A 26,233-nucleotide genomic window follows, 5' to 3' on the forward strand; every position below is an offset into this window, starting at 1 on the left:
CCGTAGAAAGCTCTTTGGTCTTGCCCATGGTGGTGATGTTGGATGCTGGTTGTTTGGGTGTTGACAGGTGTCTTTTATACAGGTAACGAGGTGAGGCAGGTGTATTTGATGTAGATAATTGGTTGGGATTGGGGCTGTGTCTTAAAGAAAGACTAACTGGCTTGTAGGAGCCAGAATACTTGCTGTTTGGTAGGGGGTCATATACTTGTTTTTCCTCATCAGATGGTTATCAATTTTTATAAATTCATATGATGTGATTTTCTGGAATTTTCTTTGGGATTCTGTCTTTCACTGTTAGAATGTACATATGATTAAAATTGTAGATTGTTGCATTCTTTGTAAGTGGGCAAACCTGCAAAATCAGCAAGGGGTCAAATACTTTTTCCCCCACTGTATATACCATAATCATGATCAACAGAAATCCTTACGCTGCCTGTAATTTAAATCCAAGCAGAGCCAAAATTTTGTCACATCAACTTCTTTCCAAACTGTGCAGATGACATTAGATGTAAAAAGTCAAACCTTTTACAATGGAAACCTGTTTAGCTATGTTATGAGTTAAACACATAATGCTACATTATGCTATGCTGAACTAGGCTATGTTACGTTACGTTACCTTACCTTATCTCGTGTTACCTTACCTACGTTGCATTACCCTAACTGCTATTACGTTACCCTACCGCACTTATCTTACGTTACCTTAACTATCCTTTCCTGTGTTGCTTTACCTCACCTGCTATTACGTTACCACCTCACTTTATCTTACCTTACCTTACCTTATGTTACCTTACCTACGTTGCGTTACCTTACCTGCTATTACATTACCTTACCTCACTTTATCTTACGTTACCTTACCTACATTGCGTTACCTTAATTGCTATTACGTTACCTTACCTCACTTTATCTTGTGTTACCTTACCTGCCCTAACCTCATATTATGCTACCTAACCATGTGTTATTTTACATAACCATTACCTTATTTTACCTTTTGGTACAATACATTATTGTGGTGGAAAAGGGGGCATAACAAGAACAGAAAAACACAAATATTCCCATACCCTCGTTTGTTCGCTGCAGCCAAATTAGAGGCTCCACATCTTAATCCTAAGTAATAGCGTTTGAAGAGACGGAATAAGATCTCCTATTGACACACAGGTATGACACATCCAGCTACCTGGAGGCCAACTGGAGACTCAACAGAGAGCTGCTGACTGCTTCAACTCAGCTGTCAGTCCATCGATGGAAAACACTGATACTGCACAGTCCAACAGCCATACCTCGGATATCTATCTGTTAGCAAAGCCCCAGCTGGGGAGCAATTACAGCAAATTATCCACCTACTCTCGGGAATAGACACACACATACAAACCCACACATATTGTGCACTAGCTAAAAATCTCAAAACGACAAAAGATAGATGTGTGTCCAGACTTAATTTTATCATCTTGTATGGAATGCAGCACAGTGGTGATAGAGCTTGAGTTGGTGGGAACAAAAATCAAATACTTTTATTCCTCTGTGGATGTGTGCGAGTTTGTGTGTGTCCTGGAACAGTACGCCTGACATTATGTGTCATGGTTTTGGATGGGTCTATAGACAAACCCAAATGGTTTTTCAAGGATTATATGAGGACGATGGCTGTAGAAAAATGTTATTATATGGTTCAAATGGGGCCTTTGTTCCTGGGGATGCCTGTCCAGTGAGGTCATTATCTGCTGTAACCTGTGGGAGGTAATGGAAGAAGAGCGGGGTGGATATCCAGGCCACTGATGAATGTGCGCGTGTGTATAATAATATAAAAGTATTATATGCTATTAATCCTTTGCAGGAAAATAAAGTGAAAGAAAATACATTAGATGAGCAATTCAGTCTAAAGAGACATTTAATTGGCCACAAATATCTATTGACATGTCCAAAACTAGGCAATGTGCTATGATGGAAATGTGCTTTTTCATTTTAAAATTATATTAAAACTCCCATTCAACGTTTTTTACACAATTTAATATTTTCTATTAATTTTTTATGTAAGATAATGTGGGAAAGAGAGAGCCAAGATTACTCCAAATAGTAAAAGATCCAACACCTTCACACATCCTCCATCTATATTTACTGTAGGCCTTTTTTAGCAGACATTTGACTTGCTATAGCAAAGAAAGCATTGGTGTTAGTAAAACTAACATTAAAGATGGCCTGGTCCCAGTAAGACATGACCGTGTGGCTGTGTGACAGTGAGCCAGCATGCACAGGAGTTGAACCCTGAAACTGAAGCAGCAAAAATAATTCAGCTGTCATTCATTTTATTATTTACAAGTATGCTTTTCAAACTGTGATATGTCAAAATGTCTTCAGTGAAAAAGTCCCAAATTATTATTTGCTGTGATGTTTCTGCACCACATTTTCCAGAAATCCCCCCCTCCGGCCTTCTTAGCATTAAACATGTTCATGGGTTTTCCAAGATGTCTGTCAGGAACACGGAACGGTAATTAGTAATGTACTAAAATCACTGTACTGATTTCTGCTGGACACTGACAGTAAAGCTGTCTGCTGCTGTTCTGTGTTTGCTAATGGGGCTTGACAAAAAGGGCTGGTCTCACTGCCTCATGTCCTCGCTATGGATCGATGCTCCTGCCTGGCCTTGAATTCTCACACCGCTGACCTCTGGGAGTGTGTGGGAATGTTTGTGTAAGGCCCTCCGTTCTCTTTTTTTTCTCATGTCTGTACCTGACGAAGATGTGTGTTACTACCCTGCATGCATGTGTGGAGCCCTTTTATAATACATGTAGAGGTGTGTATGTGTGTGTGCGCCTACATGCATCGGACATAAACTCTCGCTCTTGCCAATGGCCCTTGACTGGCCCTGTGGCGCTCAGTGTGTCGGCTTTGATGCTGGGTCAGGGGAGAAGATCAGAGCACAGGATGGGCCTCCAAAGACACGCACACACACACACACACCCACCCTTGCTCAAAGGTAATGACGACTCCCAGCAGACCCCCAGCCCTTCGTCTGTACCTCGACCCCAGGAGCCAAAACACTCAGCAGAAGGAGGAAATAGCTCCTGGTGGCAGCCAAGCATAGTGGCAACACCTCAGGCAGCTCACACCACCACAGTGTTTGTGTATGTGTACTGTAAGCTGCCAGTGTTCATCTACTTTGCAAAAATCAACTCTGTGTTTTATCTTTTCCACACGGCATCAATGCCAAAGGTCAAAGAGTTTGAGGCATAAAATCTGGCTTGAACCTCTTTAGAAAGACTAGTGTTTACAGCATAAAGGTTTCCACTTAATGAGATGTTTTTCTGTTTGAATGAAATAGTGGCAATCATCCAAGAGTTGAGATTGTATCAACTGCAAAAGTTCCTCTTGAAAGTCAATGTGACGGGCCAAACCTTTAATTATTTGGGACTTTGGAGGAATTAACTATAAATGGAAGACATGGACATATCTGACCTATCCTCAGAAACCATCAAGACTGAGAGAAAAGCCAGACAGATTATGGGCTGTAATTACATAAACACAGATGGATTCTTCTCATGCCTTGGACATCCAGAAATTTTTTTATTGGTTTAGCCATCTGCAAAGTCTTTAAAAATGTTGACAGGTTCTTGGTGTGCAAACATCTAATTGAAGGGTGTTTGTGAAAATGTCTTCTCTTTTTATTCTTTCCTCTCTCTCAGTTTCATTTTATCTCCCTCTCATAGCCTTTCCTTCAGTGTGATACATTATGAGTCAGAGGAAATAGTAAATTACAGATTTAATTAGAAAGCAGATATTTTTACGAGGGTCTTCGGGATCGAGTTTTGGCATGCTCCACACATAAAACTCCCACAGTTTGGTTATTGAGAAGATACTGGGATCGTTGCTGCACTGCAGAGAAAAGCTCAGCTTGTTTTACTGCTACACTGGCTTCTTGTTCCCATGTTGGTTCAACAAGGTCAGTGGTTCCGACTGTAATCATCCTATTTCTTCCAGGAGACACTGAGTGGAAAGCCTAAAACCAAACATTGCCTGCTACAAGGACAGTAAGCCAGAGCATGAAGATGTCTTTTAAATCATACTTAAATTGTACCTGTCAACATCCACTCTTTCCTGTTTGGATAAAGTGGAAGAGGCAGAATAAACCCTGGGCTGTGTGGTGCATTGTGGGATAGAGATGGGAGGAGCAAAGATTGATGAGAGTGGCTTGCTGGTTTGAATCTCGGCTAGAAAAGCAAGTCCATCCATATTAGATGATTCTGCACCTTACGATTTACGTCCAAGGCCAGTACCGACGCATGAAGTAGTGTATTCTTCTGGAAACATAAGGGTATGAAGGTTGTGATAGCGTTCCCCTCCATAACCATGATCTTTCCCTGACCGTATACCGTTATTTCCATGCGCAGATACTGTAGAAATATTTCTGCCATTGAAAGTAATCCTGGGTTTTGCAGAATTATCCAATATCTACCTTTTTCTCTGGTGATAGGGTTCAGCAATTTTCTAAGAAGCACTGTGCAAGATGCTTTTTCAATTCCTTGAAGAATGCCCTCTAAGCTGCCCTTATGCAACTCTCCTGGAATCTCAATAAATACGTACTGGTGCCAAATTAATCCAGTAACCTGGCACATATAAAGCTCTCCCATTAGAGTGAATTAATGCAAAGTAATTACATCAATAAGAGAATATTTTATAATTTTTATAATGAAGAGGAAAAGATTAGGGTGTATAGGCTCAAGATTTTTTTGAAGGGCAGCACTAATCCGATCTGATTGCCCATGCACTTATTAAAGCGATACTATGTAACTTTTGAAAGAGGAAATACAAATGAAATCCTGTTACCCTTACTCAGTCCAGTACACTGAGGTTTTGTACGTACAGCTGTAATTGGTCTAGTGTGACCACTGGGGGTGGGAATCTCTTGGCACCTCACGATTTGATTACGATTCAGAGGGCTCCGATGCGATTATAAAACGATTATTGATGCATCTTTTCATCATTTTTACTTCATTAACCTCAGGTCCATGGTCCCTCATTTCTTTAACAACTAGTTGTCTGACTCCTGAAAACTGAAATATAATTATCAGGATGTACAGTATGCATACAGGACAGAGCTGTACCCCAGTTAAGTCTAAGCTTGTGCCTGATGTTCTCAACCATGGACAAGTAGGCAAGTTAGTACTAGTGACATACAGCTGAGCTAATTAATATTACTTCATTAGTAATTTAGCTAACGTCAACTTGCCAAACAGTCAAAAAATGTCCTGTACAGGGAAGATGTTAGCTAACTTTTATTAACGGACACACTGTGACCTACACTGCCCGTTTACTACCAGACTGAAACTTACTGACCGCTAACTTTCACCATCTTGTTCTGCCGCTCGCCCTCTCTTTCGCTCGGCCTCACACACAGGAAATGCAGGGAGATCGGCAACCGTTGAGTATCAACATGCTCGCACAATGTGCGAGTTATTATCATTACTTGCGCATTGATGTTAATGATTGTGTGACGTTTAAGTAGGATGGTTATTTATTCTGCAGCAGTGGTGTGCCAAATACAGGGGAAACACCAGTCTCTGTTATGTGTGTGCCACAGACGGTCCAGGCACTGCACTTCCACGAGTTCCGCCTTTTGTGTTACGTCAACATTACTTTATCAATTAACATTCAAATTATCGATTTTTTCACATTTGTTAATCAAGTCAGAATCTTCCACGTCCGCATTGCGATGCATCTAAGAATCAATTTTTTCTCCCACTAGGGTTGCCACCTTCAATACAGAAAAATAAGGGACGCCTGCCGCAGGGTGGGCCACAACCCTCGGGGGCCCAGCAACGACAGGCCCGATGGTGTTCCGGTGGTGGTAAATCGTTAACTTAAAACATGTTTTCAGGAAAGTTTGATACCAGTGGACATTATAGTAAGCGATCTGCTATTGAAATCAGTGTGAACAGATGCACTCATTCTCTCTCAGCATAGAACTGGCTCATCATGCTACCATCTGAGGTGAAGGGATTTGCATTTGTGTGTTTTACTTGTCTGCAACCGTAGGAGTATGAAAAAACCCTGTATGATTCAAATCTCATCAAACTGGTACTTAAAGTCGAACTGACAGATCTAATAAGAGCTCCCTTAAGACCCTATTATCTGGGTCACAGGTGCTCTGTTCTCTGTAATCTACATTGCAGCACTGGATACTACACTGGAAAAATCTTTTAGTATTAAGAGTCATTCAGAAGATGCACTTTTGATTAGGAATCTAATTCGTAAAAAATTTGTTGTGCTCTGGGAGTCCCTTGCACAAGCCTTAACGCCACGCCAAGGGAAAAGTTTCTCATTTAACTTTAAGGCTAAAAGCTTTCAACAATAATGTCTTTAAAATGGATATATATCTGACGACATAATTACCTTTGAGAAAGCCATCCATAATGTTCACTTTAGTTAATTTTACCAACTGAGTGTTGTTGAAGGGCGGAAAAGTATTTTGGCGAGAGAAAGTGGTTGTTGGTTGTTTTGCTCTGTGGTAGCGGGACGTGTGAGAGAAAGCAGGAGGGTTTTGGTGCAGACGGCTGTTCGCCAGCTGTCCCTCTAAAGGATTGTCTGGACGGCGTTAGGAGTGTGAGCAAAAGCACTGGCCACAGACGAGTCGGCCTGTCAACCACCCCAGGGCCTTTAATGTGTACAGTCCTTCTTTCTCTTATTCACAATTGAAGAACACTATTCTCCTCCCCTAAGCTATGTTTCTACACTATTTCTTGTTTATCTTTTAGATTTGTCCGTCTCCCTCCCTGCCTTCTTCTACGTGTAGTTTTCATCCCACTCTGTGCTTCCTTCTGTTTCTGGTTCTTTTCCATCATTCCTACCAAATCGATGATTGCATAATGTGTTTTAAAATCATACAGACAGTTGCTCGTCTTTATTTTTACTCCAGAGGTTGAGGTTATCAGTCACTGTCAGATTCATTTTTGTCTCTTCTTCTATCATGTTCACCTGTTTGTCCGCTCATCCGTCAGCCTCCTGCTGCACAGACAGCCTTCACCACTTGTCTTTCTTTCAGCACCTTTTCCCTTTTTCCTTCCTTTGTTTCTTAAAGGGGCATGCATCGGGGTTTGTAGAGGATTTTTTGTTTCAAATAATGTAGTCTGTCAAACACTACTGCAGATTCATAATCTGTTGATTTACCATACCATACGATAAAATGATAAATTGTTCGGAATGTATAGTATTTAATAAGATATTATCATATGATCACTGATTAATGTGGATTATTAGCGATGCCTGGTCCGTTTTATGCCAAATACTGTGTTAAGTTTGTACAGTAATGTTTTTGAGTGCTGAAATAAAATTATTTCACAAAACAAGGCTATAAAGTAGTTTTGTACTAGGATTTAGGACATATAGTATACTAACAACCACTCAACATGTGAAGGCTGCGAATATAAGGAACATATGATACCAAAAGATTCCCAGGGTCAGGGTGTGTGTGTGTGTGGTTGCCATAATACCTACAACAGCAAGGACAGGACAGCAGTGCCAGATGTTGCGCAGGTGGAAACGAGAGAACAGCTCCTATCAAAGAGTCCAAGTGAATCTGCAAATCGTCCATCTCACTCTCTTTCTGTCACTAACCGTCTCCATCGCTCTTCCTCTCATTGCATCGCAGACTCTGCCTCTTTCCCTTTTTCTCCTTCTGTTTTTGTTCCTTTGGTCTCTCCATCTTCCTCTCTGTGACAACCGACTTTGTCTTTCCTCGTCTGGTTTTATCATCTTATCCACTTCTCCCAACGTCCTTTTCCTTTCCTGTGTTATTTAAATGAACAGAAACTTTTCTATTGATGTACAAGTAATGTGTTTGTTTGTTTATTTGTTTTTGTGCTATATTGCTGTTTCCGTTCAGGTTAACCAATGTGATAAATCATTCATGAAAAACCTTCTTCCTCCCAAACAAATCCTTAATCCAATTCCATCTCATTTTATCATTTCTTCCTCTTCCTGTTTCTCTTAATCTCTTTCTTTCACTGCATCTCTCTCACTGTCATTCTCTTTTACTGTCTTCCATCTTGTTAAATTCTTTCTTTCTATATTTTAAACTCAAAACTTTCTCTACCTTTCTTAACATTCAAGCAGTCTTAACACTCCTTTGTCCTCTCCTCTTCTTATTGTTCCTTTTTTTTTCTCTTTCTCTTTCTCTTTCTCTTTCCGTCTCTTGTGTCTTTCTCGTAATCACCCACAGTGATTAAGTGAATCATCAGAGCAGTTCCCAGGTTTAATGGCTAACCTTGGCTGCCTCTGTGTGTGTGTTCATGCGAATGAGAATGAAAGGGAAATTAGTGGACTGTTTAAACGTACACAAATGTTGTCATTTGTTATGTTTCTTTGTATTTTCTCATGAACTGGAGTTCAACAATGGGAGTGTGGTAATAAAATAAAGCCATAAAATACACCTACAGATTAGTATTCACACACACAACACATGAGCACTCTTTTCCTGTGGTTTCTATCGAGTAGTGTTTGCACCAAATCACTAATATAATCACTCTTTTCCCATCTTTAGAATCACTCTGAATAAATTCCTCTCTGAATCATCCAAATCTAAATCCCTTTTCCCCTCTGTGCGTTCCTGTCTCAAAGCTCACGTCATGGTAGATTAGCACAGAGGTTACGCTCCCTGTACGCGTCGTGTGAAGACTTCCCTTTGATTTTAGATGCGAAACCTCAGTGGATTTCAATTGGATTTCAAGCTGAAAAGGTGGAGAAGCAGCTGGAATGCTACTTAGCAGCTAACATCATGGCTCCCAGGCCGCTTCGCAGAGGACCGCAGTGATAAAGTGTACGATAAGGTGAGATGTGAGACCGTGGCTGCCTTCGTATTTCAGAGCTTTAATTGTTTGTCTTCGTTCGGATGCTGTTAAAAACGACTCCCCTCTCTGAGATAAAAAAAGAAGATTGATTTGAAGTTGAACAGGCTGGTGAGTTGTTGAATGAGCTCAGGGGTGCCTTGAGATTTTTGTCGGATGTGAGGAAAAGAAATGTGTCCTGTGAATTTCATTAAAGCCTAATGAAATCAGTGGATGCATTTCTTTACCTCACTGGAAACATTTTTCTCTTTGGCCAGAATCTCTTTCACTTCTTTTGTATGATTGTTGTAGATTTTGTAGCATTTTTTAGGAAATACAAAGTAAAAGAAGTTGACAGTTTAATTCTAGGACCAGACTGTTAACACAGTTGCTGCTTCACTGGAGCTGCTTACTGGAAGACCACAGCTCTGCTGTGTAACTGGCCCTATGCTGGCTACACCAAGTTTAAAAATGGCTTTAAAGAAATCAAAAGAGCATGCTGTGCTCACGTCATATCACACAAACAGTTATTATGAGCAGCCTTGTCATGTCAGGTCACGAGTTGTATTTCCAAGTTGTGAGAAATTGGGAATTTCACACAGCTACTATATCTCCCACATGTTGAAAAGAACAACAGAAGTGTCAACAAACCTGGGGCTGCATAACAACTATTGCTGGCTCTAACTTCTGAAAGTCTAAAATCCGCTATTAAAAGGGCACTCCAGCAATTCAGTCCGTAATGTAGGGGGATTTGTGAGCAAATTCAAAGCAACAGAGGTCGAGATATACTGACTAGTATATAGGTCAAGATCCAAAAACACTAGATCCTACATTTCCCATAATGCAACCAATAGCATCTTTTCGTTAGACCTTCCCTGCTTGGTAAATCTTTTAAACCACTAACCTCCATTTGTAACTCTCATAGAATTTAATAACAATATAAAGTTCACATAAATCCACACAGTGAGAAATGTGATAAAGATTGATCTTTGTTTGGTGTGACGCTTAGATTGCCAGGACGTTCAGCCTTCCTGTATGGCCAGGTGCCTGATATTTTGTACATACAGTTTATTGCAGCAGATGTAATAAATATTTGATACACGTGAAACTCCCCCTGACCTTCTCACCACCTACAGTCAGTTTATCAAAGAGTTTTCGTGCCAAAAATTCCGTCGATTCTTAAATGGGGAATATAAAATTTCAAACTGTTGGTCTTTAACCCCGGGGCTGCTGCAGGGAGTGTTGTAAAGTCATTTAGAGTACCATGACCTCTGCTTAAGTCCTCCACGCACAGAGACACAAGCTTAGCTGATCTATCTACCCTACACAAGACCAGACCTGTTATCACACACATTTATTGCAACATTTGTGCATTTTGTGTGTGTGTGTGTGTGTGTGTGTGTGTGTGTGTGGGCAGCTTGTGGAGTATGATGATGAAATGGTCACTGTCACATCTGATAGAAGTCACAGTGACGCTGATGTGAATAACATCTCATTCTCTATAGGTGGTTTCCTTTGCTTCAGTGAGAAGTGTTTGAAGTACAGAGAGGCAGAACTGGCTTAGACTGAGAGGCTTCATTTATTATAATTTGTTTTGACCATGTCACAGCAATATGCCTCAGGACTGGACTTTTCAGATTTTCCTCAGAAATGCAGTGAAGCCAGAAGGACACGCCTTCCCTCCCTGCCTATTCTGCTCAGTTTGTTACTTAAGTTCAGCATTTATGTAACTTGGAAATGTCTGGGTACGAGGGGATCTTTGACCTCCCTGGGTGTGGGCACGAGGCGGGGCTGGCACTTTTGGGAGAGTCTGATTGGTTCCAGTGTTCTCACATCAACGCAGTTTTCTCTTCGGCTATGACTCGGGGAACAAAATGTGTCATTGGTTCATTTTGGGTGGGTCGCGACATCATAAAATTACCAGAAAGTTTTAACAAGCCTGGCACAGGTACAAACTTCTAAATTCGTAGCGTTGGGCTCTAAAAGTACCCAAATCAATCTTCGAAATAAAGTGTAAAAAGTAAAATCATATTGGCTTTATAGACCCCACTTTCACTACCTCAGATATCTTAACTAGATCTTAAATATGTCTGAAAGAGCTGGAGATGCACTAATTATGAAGCCATGTGTTGGATTAATGTAGGAGGAAGACTTCATGATGTTTTTTAGTTAACATCCTTCTGTCATTTATCAAGTCAGGCAGTATCTTCACATTGGTAGGCAATAATTTGGGGCAGCTATTGGAACATTTGAATCTACTAAACTAGCCAGACTAGCTGTTTTAGTCAGCATCAAAGCTAGCTGTTTCCCCCTGTTTCCAGTCTTCATGCTAAACTAAGCTAACCAGCTGCTGGCTGTAGCTTTTTTGCAGCCAACAGACATGAGAGTGGTCTCTATCTTCTATCTGGAGATGCTGGAGCAGTTGCCACGGTCTCACATCTTCTGTAAGGCAAATGCGTGATGTTGGACATCTATGTTTGGTCCTACTGCAGGTGAAAAACTGATGTAGTAGTATACATCCAGCTGTGGTTCCTAGTTAGTCTGCACTTACAGTGGTGGTGAAACCGCAGCCTGTTGAACCTCACTAGTGTGGAGATGATAGTGTATGTGTGTATGTGTAGTGTGGAGCATGCGACAAAGTATTTAAATCAGTAAGAGTGTGATGGAGTAAGAATAGCAAGAGTGTGTGGATGTGTGTTTTGGGTACTCAAGCAATTATGTTACTTGTTTTCTGTGTGTTTTGCAGAATATAGCGCATATTTGAGGCTTTTACCGTCTACGTCTGCACGGGTATTTCTGTAACAACCTTCTAATTGGATTCGACTTGCCCCTCTTTATACATTTCCCTCTTCTCACTCTGTGTGTCCGTCGACATACTGACTCTGCAGGCTCTTTGCTGTGGGAGAAAAACCTCCAGCTGAGACAGGAACCGAATCCCCGGAGAGCACATTATCATTATGGGGCATAGGAGGGAGCACATTTGTTGGTTTTTGTCATTTCATGGCGTCAGAAGTGGTCGCAGAATGTCTCTAAGTTTGCTGCCGCTGAAAAAATCATGGACTTTAGCTTCGGACAGATGATAACAGGGATTTATTTAGGGAAACTGGAAGCCGCGAAAACCTATTAGACCTTAAGTATAAATCACATGATCGTTTTAAAGGCTTCAGTGGTCGACCTGCATGCAGTGTCTGTGAGAAGGATATCACGACGGTATTTTTACACAGAAACCCTGTTTGTAGATGTGCAGTTTGATCCTATTTGTAGAAAAATGCATCATGAAAGTGAGACAAAAAAGGAAAAGGCGTTGTAAAGGTCAAAAAGTATCACCTACATTATTTTTAAGAGAATATGATCAGACCATGATTTCTTCTGATGACTAGAGTGGAAAACTTGCATACCGGTATTTATCTTTATGCAAAGAGAGTTAAGTTTTTTGCATGTCTCTCTGTATTATCTTTCCCCGTCTCTTTCTCTTTGTGCATAATCAGTTATGTTCCTGTGTGTGTGTGTGTTTCCATCCCACAGTGGAGTACGACAGGGAGCTCTCTGCGCAGCGGCGTCACCACAAGGAGTTTAAGTTCAACCTCTCACAGATCCCAGAGGGAGAGGCCGTCACTGCAGCAGAGTTTCGCCTCTACAAGGAGTGTGTGAGCCGCGCCTTCCGCAATGACACCTTCCTACTCAAAGTCTACCAGGTGGTCAAGGAGCACCCTGACAGGTAAACACACACACACACACACACACACACACACACACACACACACACACACACACACACACACACACACACTGTGTATATGATGTATTGTATCTGCATCTTCCAGTAAAACATATACAAAACCATCAATTACAGCAATATATGTAATTTTATATACATTCAAATAACATATAAATTAATTTCCCATCAAATAGCCGGAAAAGAGTGGTTGCACTGTGGCTGTGCTGGGAATCAAGAAGTCAAAAAGAGCATGCATGCACAGTTGACCTTTTCTGAATACAAAAAGGTCACGGTTATGATAATAAAAAAGCTGCCTCTCCCTGTGTGTTTATCTCTCGATCATTCTCCCTGTGTGTTGCACAGACTGTGTGCCCTCGCCATGTTTAGATTATAAAATCAAGCAAAACCACATCTTACAGAAATAGCACAGCTTCAAAATCCTGCCTTCCCCTAAATGAGCACAGCTAATACATGCCAAACATTTACATTACGTCTGCAGGGGCAGATAAACATCCAGTGAGATTTCTGAATGATATTTGTGTTTTACGAAGCCCGCCCAGCAAGAACCTACTCTAACATGAAAAGAATTTCTGAGATACATTTTTAGGCGAACATCTCATGTCGCCCAGTATGTTTTGTTTCTCAGTGAATACACATCAAAGTATCTCTCTATGGGCTATTACACTTGATTATTAGATTATTTAGTTTTAAATAAGAGAAACAAAACAACTTAAGGTAGGGTCTCTAACACCAAATGTCTTCAGATTGTAGTCCTAGGTGCTGATCCACTCTGAGGAGCATGTAAGCTATAAATGTTGGCAAAGTATATTGTTCTGTCTGTTAAGACGTTTCTATGAGTATCAAGAGCTACTTATTTGCTGCATTCCTTTATCCGTACAATGGGGTGGTTTGTGCTTTAAACTGGTGCTAAAGCCTTGTATTTTTGTAGATATTTGGAGATTAAAGGGCCCATATATCTCCAATTTCTGTGTTATTGTAGGACAGGTTTTTTACCTTGAAGAAAATTACAGCCTGGAGGGTGTGCTCTCAGGCGGAGAAAATTTGCTCATGCGGTGTTTGTGATTTGTAGGAGTGAATTCAAGGTGCAACATGCATCCACTGAAAAATCAGTCCCGTCTGTACGACTGTAAAGTTGTAAATGCTTTTACATTCTTATGTTCCTCCTCCTTAGTGCTGAGAGTAACGTCTGAGGTTTGACGGTTGAAATGGGAAAATGCTGTTAATCATTTGTTGTTGTTTCCCCCCCATTTTCCGCCTTTTGCAAAACTGCACCTTTGTAATCACCCAATCAGTGGGGAGCCTATTAAATTTCGCATGGCCCTCCTTCCCGTAAAAAAAAATGACTCCTGTTTTGACTCTAAGCTGTAATGACAGAGCGCTTAATTAGCCTGACACCCTTTGTACTTTTCATTTGATTGGGGTGATTTTGCTAAGAGCAGGCAAAGAATGTGAGAGATTACAGTGGCAAAAATGTGGCAGGCCTGACATCGTATTGAGAAGGGGCAGGTTGCTGCGAAGGCTGGCAGCATTTTGCCAGCAATTATACTATACCTCACCGGAAGATTTGATTCCTCTTTTTTTCCCCTTATACACAAATTCTTGCTAACTGTTATATTGCCTTTGTTCTGAATACTTCTTCATCCTTTCCCTCCGGATGTCTGACTTAGATATTGCTTTTACAATCTTACGAATAGGCCTTTTAAGCAGTTGAAAAGATGAAAGCACATGAAATAACCGGGCCAGCTGTGAGCTACACTCTCCCACCTTGCGTTACATTTTTAACAACACTCAATGACAAGACTTATAAAGGAAATTTATTGTAGCAAAAAAACACAACTATCACCTCCGACCTTATTATTCCAGTTCATTTAAGCAGTCAGTCAATAAGAAGTTTTACAGTAGGCTCTCAGTAGCCTTTGCCCTGTAGGCGGCTCTCTGATGGACCCCCTGCCATCCTTCGCCAGCCGAACAGCGGCTATGTCGATGAGGCGGAAACATGGGTACACTGGCCCACGCTGTGACAAACGTGTGAACTCAGCAGTGGGGTGGTGTGTGTGTGTGTGTGTGAGTGTGTGTGAGGGAAAACAAGGAACAGCGGCTCGTACGGAAGCTGTCAGAAACACTCATTAATGACCAATAAAGAGGGGCTGCTGATGCATGACTGCAGGGGCATTCTCCGAACACCTGGATGATTGTGAGGCTTTGATGTCGGCTCTGGAGGAGGGTCCGACAGACCCGACGCTGTGTTATTACTACTGTAATTGGACAGTGGGAGGACAGGCCCTTTTATCACTCATACTCTGTCTTTTCCTTACAACTCCTCTGCTGTCTTTTCATTCATTAGTCCAAAGTTGTATTACGTGGCTCTTTTTCTTCTCTCATTTGCCACATTCTTCCGTTTTGTAGCCTGATTTCACTCACACAAAATATTGTAAATGATATTAACATGCCTGTAGCCTGATACCAAACATTTAATTCCTTCCTTTTTTCCTGTCCCTCAGAGAGGTAGACTGCATGGTCAAAGCTACAGTGGAGTACAATACAGTGTATCCCAGCATTTTCTGTTAAGTGCAGCTATCCGTCTTTCTGTCATTCTGTTATGATACTGTTACCCTGAGACAAACCAACAGCTCCTGTGTCTCTCTTGGCTTCTTAAAGAGGTAGATCAGTCCTTTGGTGTTCTGAGCTGTAATCACAGTGTACCATACCTCTGTGTTTTATGCTGCAGATTGACTGAGCAGTATTAGTATTAAAATGGTATTAAAATACAAAAATAAAAGGTACCAACAACAATACAGGACATAATCATAAGAGTCAAGCACAATAGACACCTTTGTTTTCTTACATTTCCTGCACGCGAAGGGGGTCCTTTCCTTTCCTATCCAGTGTTGGCTAGTGTTTTCATGTACATCGACTCTTCGTTTTTCATTCAGTCTCTCCATGTAAGTTGTGTACTTTGCTACTTACTTGTCACCTTTCCTCTCAACCTTAAGTAGTCTGCCTCTCACAACTAACTTAAAATGCTAAATTTGGCAGTGACACTGACAAAACACGACTGTTGGCTCTATCATGGTTGCCAGATATTTAAAGTCAAAAAGAAATTTGAAGACTGTGATGGACTGGTGACCTGTCCAATTGCGCCCAATGTCCGCTGGGATTGGTTCCAGCCCCCCGCAACCCTGTACAAAGGATAAGCGGGTGACGATGGATGGATGGAAGAAATTTGAAGATGTTTGTTACATTCTGTATGCAGTACATTTTCATAGTTGCCCAAAAATGCAAACTGCAACTTTTTCATTGTTACCTGCAACTGAATAAAAAAAAAAAAGTAGGTCTTAAAAACCTAAAGACTTGGTTAGCAAAAAAACAACATGTGTAATAACAATTTGTCATGGCTGTTTTGAACCTTAAAGGCCACCTTGGATAACCAGATCCAATTAGTTCACTTCCCTTACCAGTAAGTGCTAAGATGCTAGGCTCTTCAATATTAGCTTATTTCTCTCCTACCCATCATCTTTTTCATTAAATGACAGTCTTGTGTTGCAAAATGTAAACAAAACATGTTACTTTGGCTAATTAGCTTACCCTGACACAGTCAAGTCACAAATCTATTACTATTTATGATCTCAGCTATTTTTCTTTTGTATCCTCTCCCATGTTCTCTCAGAGAGGCAGACCTGTTTCTGCTGGAGTCTCGCAGGCTGTGGGCATCCGAGGAGGGCTGGCTGGAGTTTGACATCACTGCTACCAGCAACCTGTGGGTGATGAGCCCGGTGCACAACCTGGGCCTGCAGGTCAGCGTGGAATCGAGCAGCGGTAAGAGATGAGAACACATATATAAGGTTGGATGTAATTTAGGCAACTTGTGCAGATCAACACGGCCATGATGGTAAATGTTGCCTTGTCTTGTTTCAAACAGGGCAGAGCATCAGCCCTAAAGAGGCGGGGCTCGTGGGACGTGACGGTGCGCTGGAGAAGCAGCCTTTCATGGTGGCGTTCTTCAAAGTCAGCGAAGTGCATATCCGCACCGCCCGCTCCACTGGTGGAAAGCGCCGCCAGCAGAACCGCAACCGATCCACACAACCACAGGAGGGATCCAGAGGGCCGGGTCCAGCAGGTCAGTCTGATGTCCGCTAAACAAATACTGAACCTTAACTGACCTCATTAAACAATACAACCATGAACACATTCAGACACAAAACTGACGTCAAGCTAACCTCACTACATCTGTAACTGATGTCTAACCTGTTTAGATCAGTGGATGGGTAGCATGTGTTTGAAATCTGCTTAAATTATTCCTGTTTAAGACACTTGATGAATTAGACCTGACTTCATCCAGATTTGTCTGTAATCAACCCCCATCAGATGAAAATCCTAGCCCAGGGATGGTGCCCAAAGTCTGTTTTTACTGTAGTTTCTCTGCATGGATTTAACGTAGTGATGTGTATCCTTAAAACTGCATCTTGAGCAGGGACTACGATGTTTTTTCAGAGTACTTTATAAGACAGGTTGAGCTAGAGAGCTGAATGGATGGTTTGGATAGAAATTTGAGCTAAAAGTACTTCATAGTAAAAGAGCAAATGCTAGAGTATGAGATAAATGTGTGGTGTTAGGGAGAGAGTATAAGAGAAAGGAGTTTAAGGATTTGGGGTCAAACTGAATAAAAAGGCATGTGTGTATGATAGGAGAATATTTTAGAAAACACAAAAGAGTGGACTAGTGAATATTCACTGATTTAGGAAGCAGGCAGCGAATCCCTCTTGAAAGGTGACCTCATCCTCCGAGCAGATGATGTAATGAGCAGGTATAAGCCTGATGTTATGAGTTCCGCAAGCTTTTCAAATTAAATCAAACCCTAATCTGCCCACCTTTCACCTGCTATGTAATTCTGGCCAGACTTTATAGCGCTTAAAGCTAAGCTGCTCCTGTGAGGCTTCATTGTGTGACTAGTGGAGTACATAAAGCTAGCGCTCATTACGCCTTCTTTTAATGTCTGTCTGATCCTTGGCTAATTTGACAGATGAAGCCTCATGTTAATATTAAGCCTTCACCGCTCAAAGCTTTGACTATGTATCAGAGGAGAGCCCTGTATACAGCTTCTAAGAGTTAATGTATTATTAACTTTCCTTATGTCCAACATTTTAAAATTCTTGACATTGGACACAAATCGTCAGGTGTGGAATTGTCCAATATGAACATATATATGGACATTAAATAATGACAATTATATAAAATCACTTAAAATACTTAGTCTACCATGGATTTATGTAAGAAATATCAGCCTAAAACGCAACAGCGGCCTAAACTCGGCACACCTGCTACTGAACTTATGTCAGACTTGTGATAAATGACGTGCGAGAATCAGCGCAAGTTGAGCTTATTATGAGCTTACTTGAGCTGATTCCCGGGGTTGAGACTGGCCCAAAGCTAGCCCGAGCCGCTAACTGGAACTGAATCTCCAAAATGGCTAAAGTCTGCACCCCAAAAACCTGCCTAAATCTGGGCCAGAGTGGGCTCACATTTTGTTCTCTGGTGCCAGAACAACGCTTAGTGCACAGACACACAGCTGCAAACGGCTACCTGGGAAGCGATTTACCTCTGCTCCGCTTCTTCTGTTGACCAGTTTAATGGCTCTACCATCTGCATGGTTTCCAGACGTATTTGTGGCACAAGTTGGGTTTTTCCTCACTACTACTACTGAAAAACCCTTGCTGAGATTTGTTGGCTCTGTTTGGGGGTTGTGATGGTGCAGTAGATTAGACACATGCCTTTGGTGTGAGAGACCCAGGTTCAGTTCCCCACTGCAGGACAACAAAGTGTCCCTGAGCAAGACTTAACCCCTAGTTGCTCCAGAGGCGTGCAACCTCTGACATATAAATCAATTGTAAGTCACTTTGGATAAAAGCGTCAGCTAAATGAATAAATGTAAATCCTGTTTGTTCAGTCTCCCTCACTTTCTCAGTAGGTTACAGTGGGCTGCTGTTAACACAAGAGGTTGTAAGTTGAATTCCTGCTGGGATTTTTCTCTGTAATTGCATTAGATGAAAGCTTAGGCTGACATAACTGAGAACAAAGACTCATCATTTGTTATTGTACAGGACAGTTGGAGTGTCCACATGTTCAGTTTTGGCTCCAGACCCATACTCTCATCTACCCAGCTGTCTTTGGCTTGAGATGTCTTAAAACTTTAAGGCAAGACGTCTTGAAGACGTGGTGAATCTGGGGTACACTAGTGGGCTAAGGTGCACACCATGTGCTCACAATGTGGGTTAGCGTTTCTGTAACGGATGTCACCCCTGCTGTCTTTTAATATATATGAAAGAATATATTATCAAATGAAAAAAAAATCCTAATTAAGGAAATAGTTAATTGCTAATAGACTGCCGCTTACTTTTCTAAGCAAATTGGGAACTAGGCAGGTTGGCTGTAGTCTGTTTTTGTGTCCCAGACTATATCAGGAGGATAAAAAATCTTCCTCTGAGGTGAATCAGCTTAAAAAATCTGCTCTAACAAGGACAATCTGTTAAATATGCGTCCTGGAGAATTGGACTTTACATAACCCAAAACATCAAGACCTCTCCGCCTCGCCACTCGGGACGACGGGGAGTGTAAATATTTAGATCCTACACAGGAAGTGGGGAGGCCCCCCTCGCGACAGCTGAGTGTCCGCGGCCTGCACAGGACTGCTGGGATTGGATGGGATGGGAGGATCCGTGAGGAATTCAGGAGGGCATATGGTTTCAATACCGCATCACTCACTCCAGAGACAGGGAGGAGGACAGGATGGATGGGGAGAGCATCCGTCTTCTGCAGCGCTCGTGGGGAGAAGCAAAATATGGACGTTGTCCCCCAGTTTCTGTTTGGCACAGAGCTACAGTACATCAGTTCAGGCCACCACAGCTCCAGCTAAAAGGAATATTTCACCGGTAATTCACCCTGATACTTTTTTTCCAAAAAAAACACGAGATCTAAGGCCGGAAGGCAGCAATGTGTTTGTTTTTAATTGCTCTAGTGTGCACTAGCTTCCACATAGAAGCTTTTTAAAAAACTTTTTCAGCGTGAGTTACTTTATCTGTGTGTTTTCTAAAAATAGTTTCCCTCTTCTGCCCAAATTGCACACTCCTGACCTGTGTGGTTAACGACTGCACTGATTTTACTGCATCTTTTTTATCAGTTTGGTAACATTTTGTCCTCATTTTAAGTATAACTGAAACCTGAAGAGATATTTTTATCAAATGTCATTTAGATTTAATACATTTGGCGGCTTTGCTTTGTCATAAATGACTAAAATGCCTGCCAAGGATGTAAAACAATCATTTAACTATGAAACCTTATTTTCTTTATTGTATTCATTGTGAGGCCTTGGGCCTTGTTATTTTCTCATTTTCACAAGTTTAGTGAGCTGGATTTAAAACAACATGTAATATTAAATGTCTTCCAGATGACAAAGGAGGACACATTCAGCCAAATAAATGTCTGCGCCATTTGTTTTGAGATAATGGTGTGATTATATCTGTAATAAACTATCTTTGTTTTTCACATTTCACTCACAAAAGCAGACAGTTTGCAGACCAGGCAGACTAATGTCTTGTTTTCTTATTGAGTTTATATTATTTCTTAAATTTGGAGTTATAAGTTAGATGCAAGAATATTTTTGTCATCTTGATGCTTCCGCCCCCTCTGGGTGTGCCTGGTATGTGCACAGTGGAAAATGCTGCCGTGTAGTTTGCCAAAAGAACAATGCAACACCTTTAAAGGTAATTTGGGGTTTTGTGGGCGAAGAAGGCCGGGGAGGTAATGGGAGTCGGGTTGGGCTTTGGCTGTGGGGGAAGTTAACAACCATCCGGGGAAGGAATATCACGTCCCAGCTCAGCACAGGCGGCCTGTAATTAGGCCTAGCCAGTCATTAGCTGCACAGCTAAAAGACTGACCACGCTAACAGTATCGCTTAAAGAATTATAATAACACGGCACTTGGCCAGCAGTGTTTTTTCATCTGTCTCTCCTCTCCTCCCTCCTCCTCCTCATTCTCCTCACTCCCTCCCCACCCGATCTCCTTTTGTTTACCGTTGGAGTAATTAGACATGGCGGAGCTCCCTCGCAGGGTTTAATAACCTCTGTGATGAAAGACAGGAAGAAAGATAAACTTCAGTAGTAGTGGCTGGTGGGAGGGAAAAGAGAGGGACAACTGTGACATTCTTCTTTCATGTCTTCATGGCCATCGGGACTCTCTCCTTCCTACTTCCGGGTTAAGGACCCAGATTATATTTTAAACACTGGGCCTATAGAACCCAAGTTTTCTGTCACCACCGCTTCTATGGGAGTTCATGTAATTGCTACTGTAAAAGCTGCAATCTTTTCTCACTTTTGATTTGAGAACTCCTGGAGCAAACTATAGAATTACAGTGAAGCGATTTGAGAGATTGTGGCCTGCTGGGGCTGAAATGTTGCACACACACACACACACACACACACACACACACACACACACTTCCTACACCAAACACCCTGGCTTAAACGTCTGAATTGGCACCATTTAATTCTTGTATTTTTGGAACAACATGTGATAAATATAATTTATAGCCTTTTCCTCCTGACATGTGTGCTGGTGAAAGTGTTTCGGGGTTTAATGAATGGCAGGTAGTGTAACGAAGAGTTAATATCAGCTTTGACTCCCACGGTACAGTCAGTAAATCGAAAGTCTCAGTGCTTACATTTAGTAAGGAGCAGTGTTTCCCCTGCTATTGAATAGACAGGGTGGGGAACCGGCCGCTGCTGCCCCACCTCAATGAATTCAATGTGAATTGGTTTTACTGTCACATGGTCAAATTAATGCTTTTCTACTCACAGAGAAACATTTCCATGTTAAACACTGTTAGGTAAGCTGCTGTAACAAGGAGCTATGACTCAGTTCACATTACCATGTCAATAAAGGAAATCTGATGTTCAAATACTTGGTCCTGACAGTAGTCCAAGAAGCAGGTGAAACCAGAAATCATGATTTGGTTCTTTAGGTGCTGCCGCCTAAAGGAATTGTTTGAGATTTTAGGAAATTTGCTTATTTAGTCACGATTTTAGTGGGAATGGTCATTTCAAAAATGTTGAAGATGTGATTTTTGCTGGGGTCTGTACCAAACAAGCATGCTCCCTTACGTCTGGAGGATATGATTTGTAGGCGGAGGCGTCATTGTAGTACCACAATGATTAATTTATAATGGCATAGCACATTGTACCTTTACCAAATTTTTTTTAGCTTCTGTGATTTGGATATTGCACAAAATAATTTGATTAATTGTTCGGCCCTAGTATTTGGTTAGATAAGACTGACATGACTCACGTCTGTCCATGAAATTTGAAGCTTCAGCCCGCAGCCGGTTAGCTTAGCTAACCACAACATGTTGTTTTTACACTTTGGTTTTTGTACAGATTAAATATCAGATAAAGAAAATATTAATTAGTGAGCTTTAGAGGTGCTAGTGGATTTTGTTACCTTTGGATAGAGCAGGGTTAGCTAGCTGTTTCCCTTGTTTCCTATCTTTATGCTAAGCTAACTGCCCGTTAGATGTAGCTTCATATTTAGCGTGGAATTGGTATCGAAGAAGCATATTTTCCAAAATGTCAAACTATTCCTTTAATGAATGAGATCATGAAACCATCTTAATTGTGTTGTTGTTATTTATTTGTTTGTGATTTTTATTTAATTATTTTTGTGCAAACCTACTCTCCCAATGTAAAACCAAAACCTACTGGAATACTCACAAATACACTGAAGTTAAGTAAGCACAGACTTTTATTTATTTACTACTTTTAGTAGTATGTAGTAGTATATACAAATTAATATGATAAGTATATATAGAGTAGGTTTCTCCTTCCCACCTCTGCCCTCTGTGAAGGGAAGGAAAAAGAAATGAATAGAAGCCTCATGGGAGCCGGAGCTTAGCGGTAGCTGTGTGGCATTAAATTTTTACAGGCAGGAAGGGGAGATGTGGTTTATGGGCACCACAAATCTGTGCCTTTACACTCAATGAAAGCCCACAGTAAATATCAGCTTTATTCCTCTTAAAGAGCCCCACAGACTGTAAATGCTGATGGCTTTGAAGGCCAAGAGGTGCAAGGCAAATGAGTTGTGTGTAGATGTGTGTGTGCATGTGTGTGTGTGTAAGTGAGTGAGAAAGAGGTGAAAAGGGAAATATGTTGCTAAATAATATACCTTGTGCTTCACAGCAAAGCAAGATATTATTTTATTGTTTTTCATTTAATTATTCTAAAAACAAATAGAAGAATACATTGTTCATTTAAAAGTATAGGAGCATTACATTTTGATATAGTACAGACAGTTTTTCCCATCTCAGCATCTGAGCTGTGTGCTTTCTGGAGTCTAGAGAAAGAAATTAAATGAGACAATCAGATTTTGCCACCTTGCCTGCAATCATAGACACTTCACGAGGAACTATATTACTGGCTAATTACTGGTATAGAAGTCTGACTAGTGTGCAGGCAGCTCTGTGGTCTCATTCACCCTCCACCCTTGGCTGTGATTTGACCCAAAGCTGAATGTCACGCACCATAAACTAGACCTGGATGAAGGAGCACGGGGTCTCTGCGAGCATATGTGTGTATAATATGGGTGTGTGCAGTTTGAACCAGTATTTGGAAGCCTTGAGTACAGTATGTTTACAGACTCATGTTTACAGACGTTCAAATAACAAGCCAACCCCAGCGGTCCATATTCCAATATGAACTCATACATTCTATACATCCTATAATACTGCAATGTGTCAGTTCCTCTTTCTATAAACATCACCTCAAGTTCATATTAGGTCAGGCAAGTCACTCAGCAAATCAGCTTAGTTCTTTCAATGGCACTTTTCCTCTGTCCTTGGGTGTTTCCTGTATATAAACACTGTACACACTGCAAATGTGCCTTACAATGCATTATTGTAATAATTTTAGGAAAAACAGGTAGAATCCTACCGCAGCTGGTCTGGGACCTGCCTGTTTTCTCATTTGTGGAGGTCTCCATTCAGTAAATCTGTTAAATCCTAATGCTCTCTGCTGTTGGAGACTATGGCAGGTCAGTCAGTCCGCAGGGAGGCATCCATGTGTATCATCTGCACACACATATTCAGACACACACAGATGCATGTGGAGCCAAACATTCGTTCCTGAAAGCACACTGTCCACGTGCACCCATAGAAACACACACATACACACACACACACACACACACACATAAACTGTATTCCCAAAGACACCCAGTGACTTGCCCTTCCTATTGGAAAGGAAACTGGGGAAACACCTGACTGTATTTGATGGTTATGGATGACCATTTGACCTCACTCAGCAACCGCCTGTTGCGACCAGTCTCACCTTTCATATCCTGTCTCTTGCGCAATTAAACTGTCTAATCAGATGACATATTCATGTTCTGCTGTAATAAAAAGAAGCTCTCTATTATTGTTCCTGTTGAGGTGAAATTTTTCTGAAAGGCAAATTTTAGGAGGAGAGCTGTGTTGAATGTGATGTGAAAAGTATTTGACATTTTTTATGCACTATACAGACGGTAGTAATTTCCATCAACCTTCGTAAAATTAAATAATGTGATAATCTTAAGTGATAGATGTTAAACATTTTTCATTATAGTGAGTTGTCCTGTAGCGGTTTCTTGGATTATCTGACATGCTGTTTGGTAGATGCTCTTACACACAGTGCCTTATTATTGAAGAGCACCTGCACATTTTTAGCACAGGTGGCAGAAACTGAAGCCCAACTCAGAGGCAGCATTAGCGTCATGCTCTACTTAGCCCCCCCCCCCCCCTTTTTCTTGCTCTGTCTGAGTCCTCCCTGTCTATTTCCTCTTCCCCTCTCTCCTCATTTACTTCATGCTGAGATGAATCCAAGTGACAAATCCGTCTGTTTCTCTTATATTTCAGAAGAATCCAGCTAAAACACACGGGTCGGGGCAGTTCGGTCAGTGCGTCTGTTCAAAATGAAATGTGATGTGATGATGAAATCTTAATGCAACTCACGCTGATGAATTTAAACTACAACTCTGCCTTTAAATGAGTGGCTCGGTGGATTTGGCTGCTAACCAGATAAACATCGGGTCGTTTCTGAGCGAGTGTTTATTTGTGAATGTACAGTAAGTGGCAGTGGTAATGAATAATAGACGAAGAGATGTGAGGAACCAACATCAATGACCCTTACATAATTGAAATGTGTTTGTATATACTGTGTGTGTGTGTGTGTGTGTGTGTGTGTGTCTTCCCCCCAACTCCAGCTGACTAACCAAGGCTGTTGCTGTTAGTGAGTTAGTGGGGTGAGTGGCTGGGTGGTGGCTGTGACTGAGTGACAAATGTCCATCTGCAGTGTGACTCACTCTCTTTATTTTTCTCTGACACACACACACACACACACACACACACACACACACACACACACACACACACACACACACACACACACACACACGTGGCCATCACATTCGGGGGCATTACACTTATTCCCTGGATACCCTAACCATACAGTAACTATAACCACTGCTTGCCTAAACCTAACACTAAACCATGTCTTCACCCTAAAATGTAATGATTTATGTTAAGGGGACCATTTGGCATTTTGTCCCCATAAGGAAGGACTGTCTAAACAGATTTATGTCCCCACAGTCAGTAATACCAGCACCCACACACACACAAAGATTTTCAGGCATGGACATAAATCTATACTTTTATTATTTGCTGGTCTATATACCATATGGCAATTGTTGCAACTGCAGTAATGTGTAGCCCATACACTAAACAGGCTGACGATGCAATGAGCAAATCTGCAACATTAGCAAATGACATTTTTTATATGTGAAAGCCAGTTGCATATAGACTTAAAGCTGTAAATTGTTTTTTTCATGCCATGTGTAAAGTTATTGTACCCTAAATATCTTGAGCACTAACTCGACCAGGCTAAACATGGGATCAGAAACCAGTATTAACCATAATGACAAGTGACACAAAAAACCCAGCAAAAATAGTCAACCAATAGAAGCTCTTCTGCCAAAACAGTTGGTTAACAGTTTATAATTAACTTTGCAATGTGAGAATATCCAGCCCAACCAGCTACAATTGGAATCACTTGCGGGCATAAGGCTTAAGTATTCCCTAAGGCATTGTGGCCACCAAGAAGCCAAGCAGAGGTTGCCCTGATGAAGCTCTTTTGAGACTACAGGTACAGTATCATAGCTTGCATTTCCCTCTTCTCATTGTCTCTCTTTGGGAGGCTTTCTCTGAGAAGAAAGAAAATAATGACAACAATAAAAAAAAAAAAAATCAAGACAGAGAAAGTGAACAAGAGAGAGAGAGAGTCCTCGAAACGTCAGTGGAAAATCGTTGTCAGCGTCTTGACTTCAGTGTGGTGATCGATGCCAGCAATGACCTCCTCGACTGTGAAAACCAAACCTATACCTGGGACTGTCAGCAGTCCGCCCCGCTGCTGCAGAGTGGAACATAGATAATTAAGTACAAACTGCAGGGCAGGAGAGTCCATAAACACAGTTGTCACTGTGTCACCACTTGAGCTCAGGCCAAGCAATATTTGAATGCTGATGAATTCAATTAGGCATGAGTTCAGATGCATTAGACAGCATATGAATGTGAAGCACGTACAGCGCAGTGACCGCTGCTCTGGTCTACGCC

The 26,233-nt window shown here is 41.4% G+C and overlaps 1 protein-coding gene across 1 annotated transcript in view; it reads left to right on the forward strand.

Moving 5' to 3' along the window:
• The window catches only part of bmp6 (bone morphogenetic protein 6), a 64,341-nt gene that overhangs the window by 14,700 nt on the left and 23,408 nt on the right, over positions 1-26,233 (forward strand). Inside the window, exons 2-4 of the mRNA XM_046064903.1 lie at positions 12,336-12,528; positions 16,217-16,365; positions 16,469-16,666. Of these exons, the coding sequence (XP_045920859.1) occupies positions 12,336-12,528; positions 16,217-16,365; positions 16,469-16,666 (540 nt within the window). The remainder of the gene's footprint in view (positions 1-12,335; positions 12,529-16,216; positions 16,366-16,468; positions 16,667-26,233) is intronic.

Source organism: Micropterus dolomieu, linkage group LG01 (genome assembly GCF_021292245.1).
Source record: "Micropterus dolomieu isolate WLL.071019.BEF.003 ecotype Adirondacks linkage group LG01, ASM2129224v1, whole genome shotgun sequence".
NCBI classification, from domain to species: domain Eukaryota; kingdom Metazoa; phylum Chordata; class Actinopteri; order Centrarchiformes; family Centrarchidae; genus Micropterus; species Micropterus dolomieu.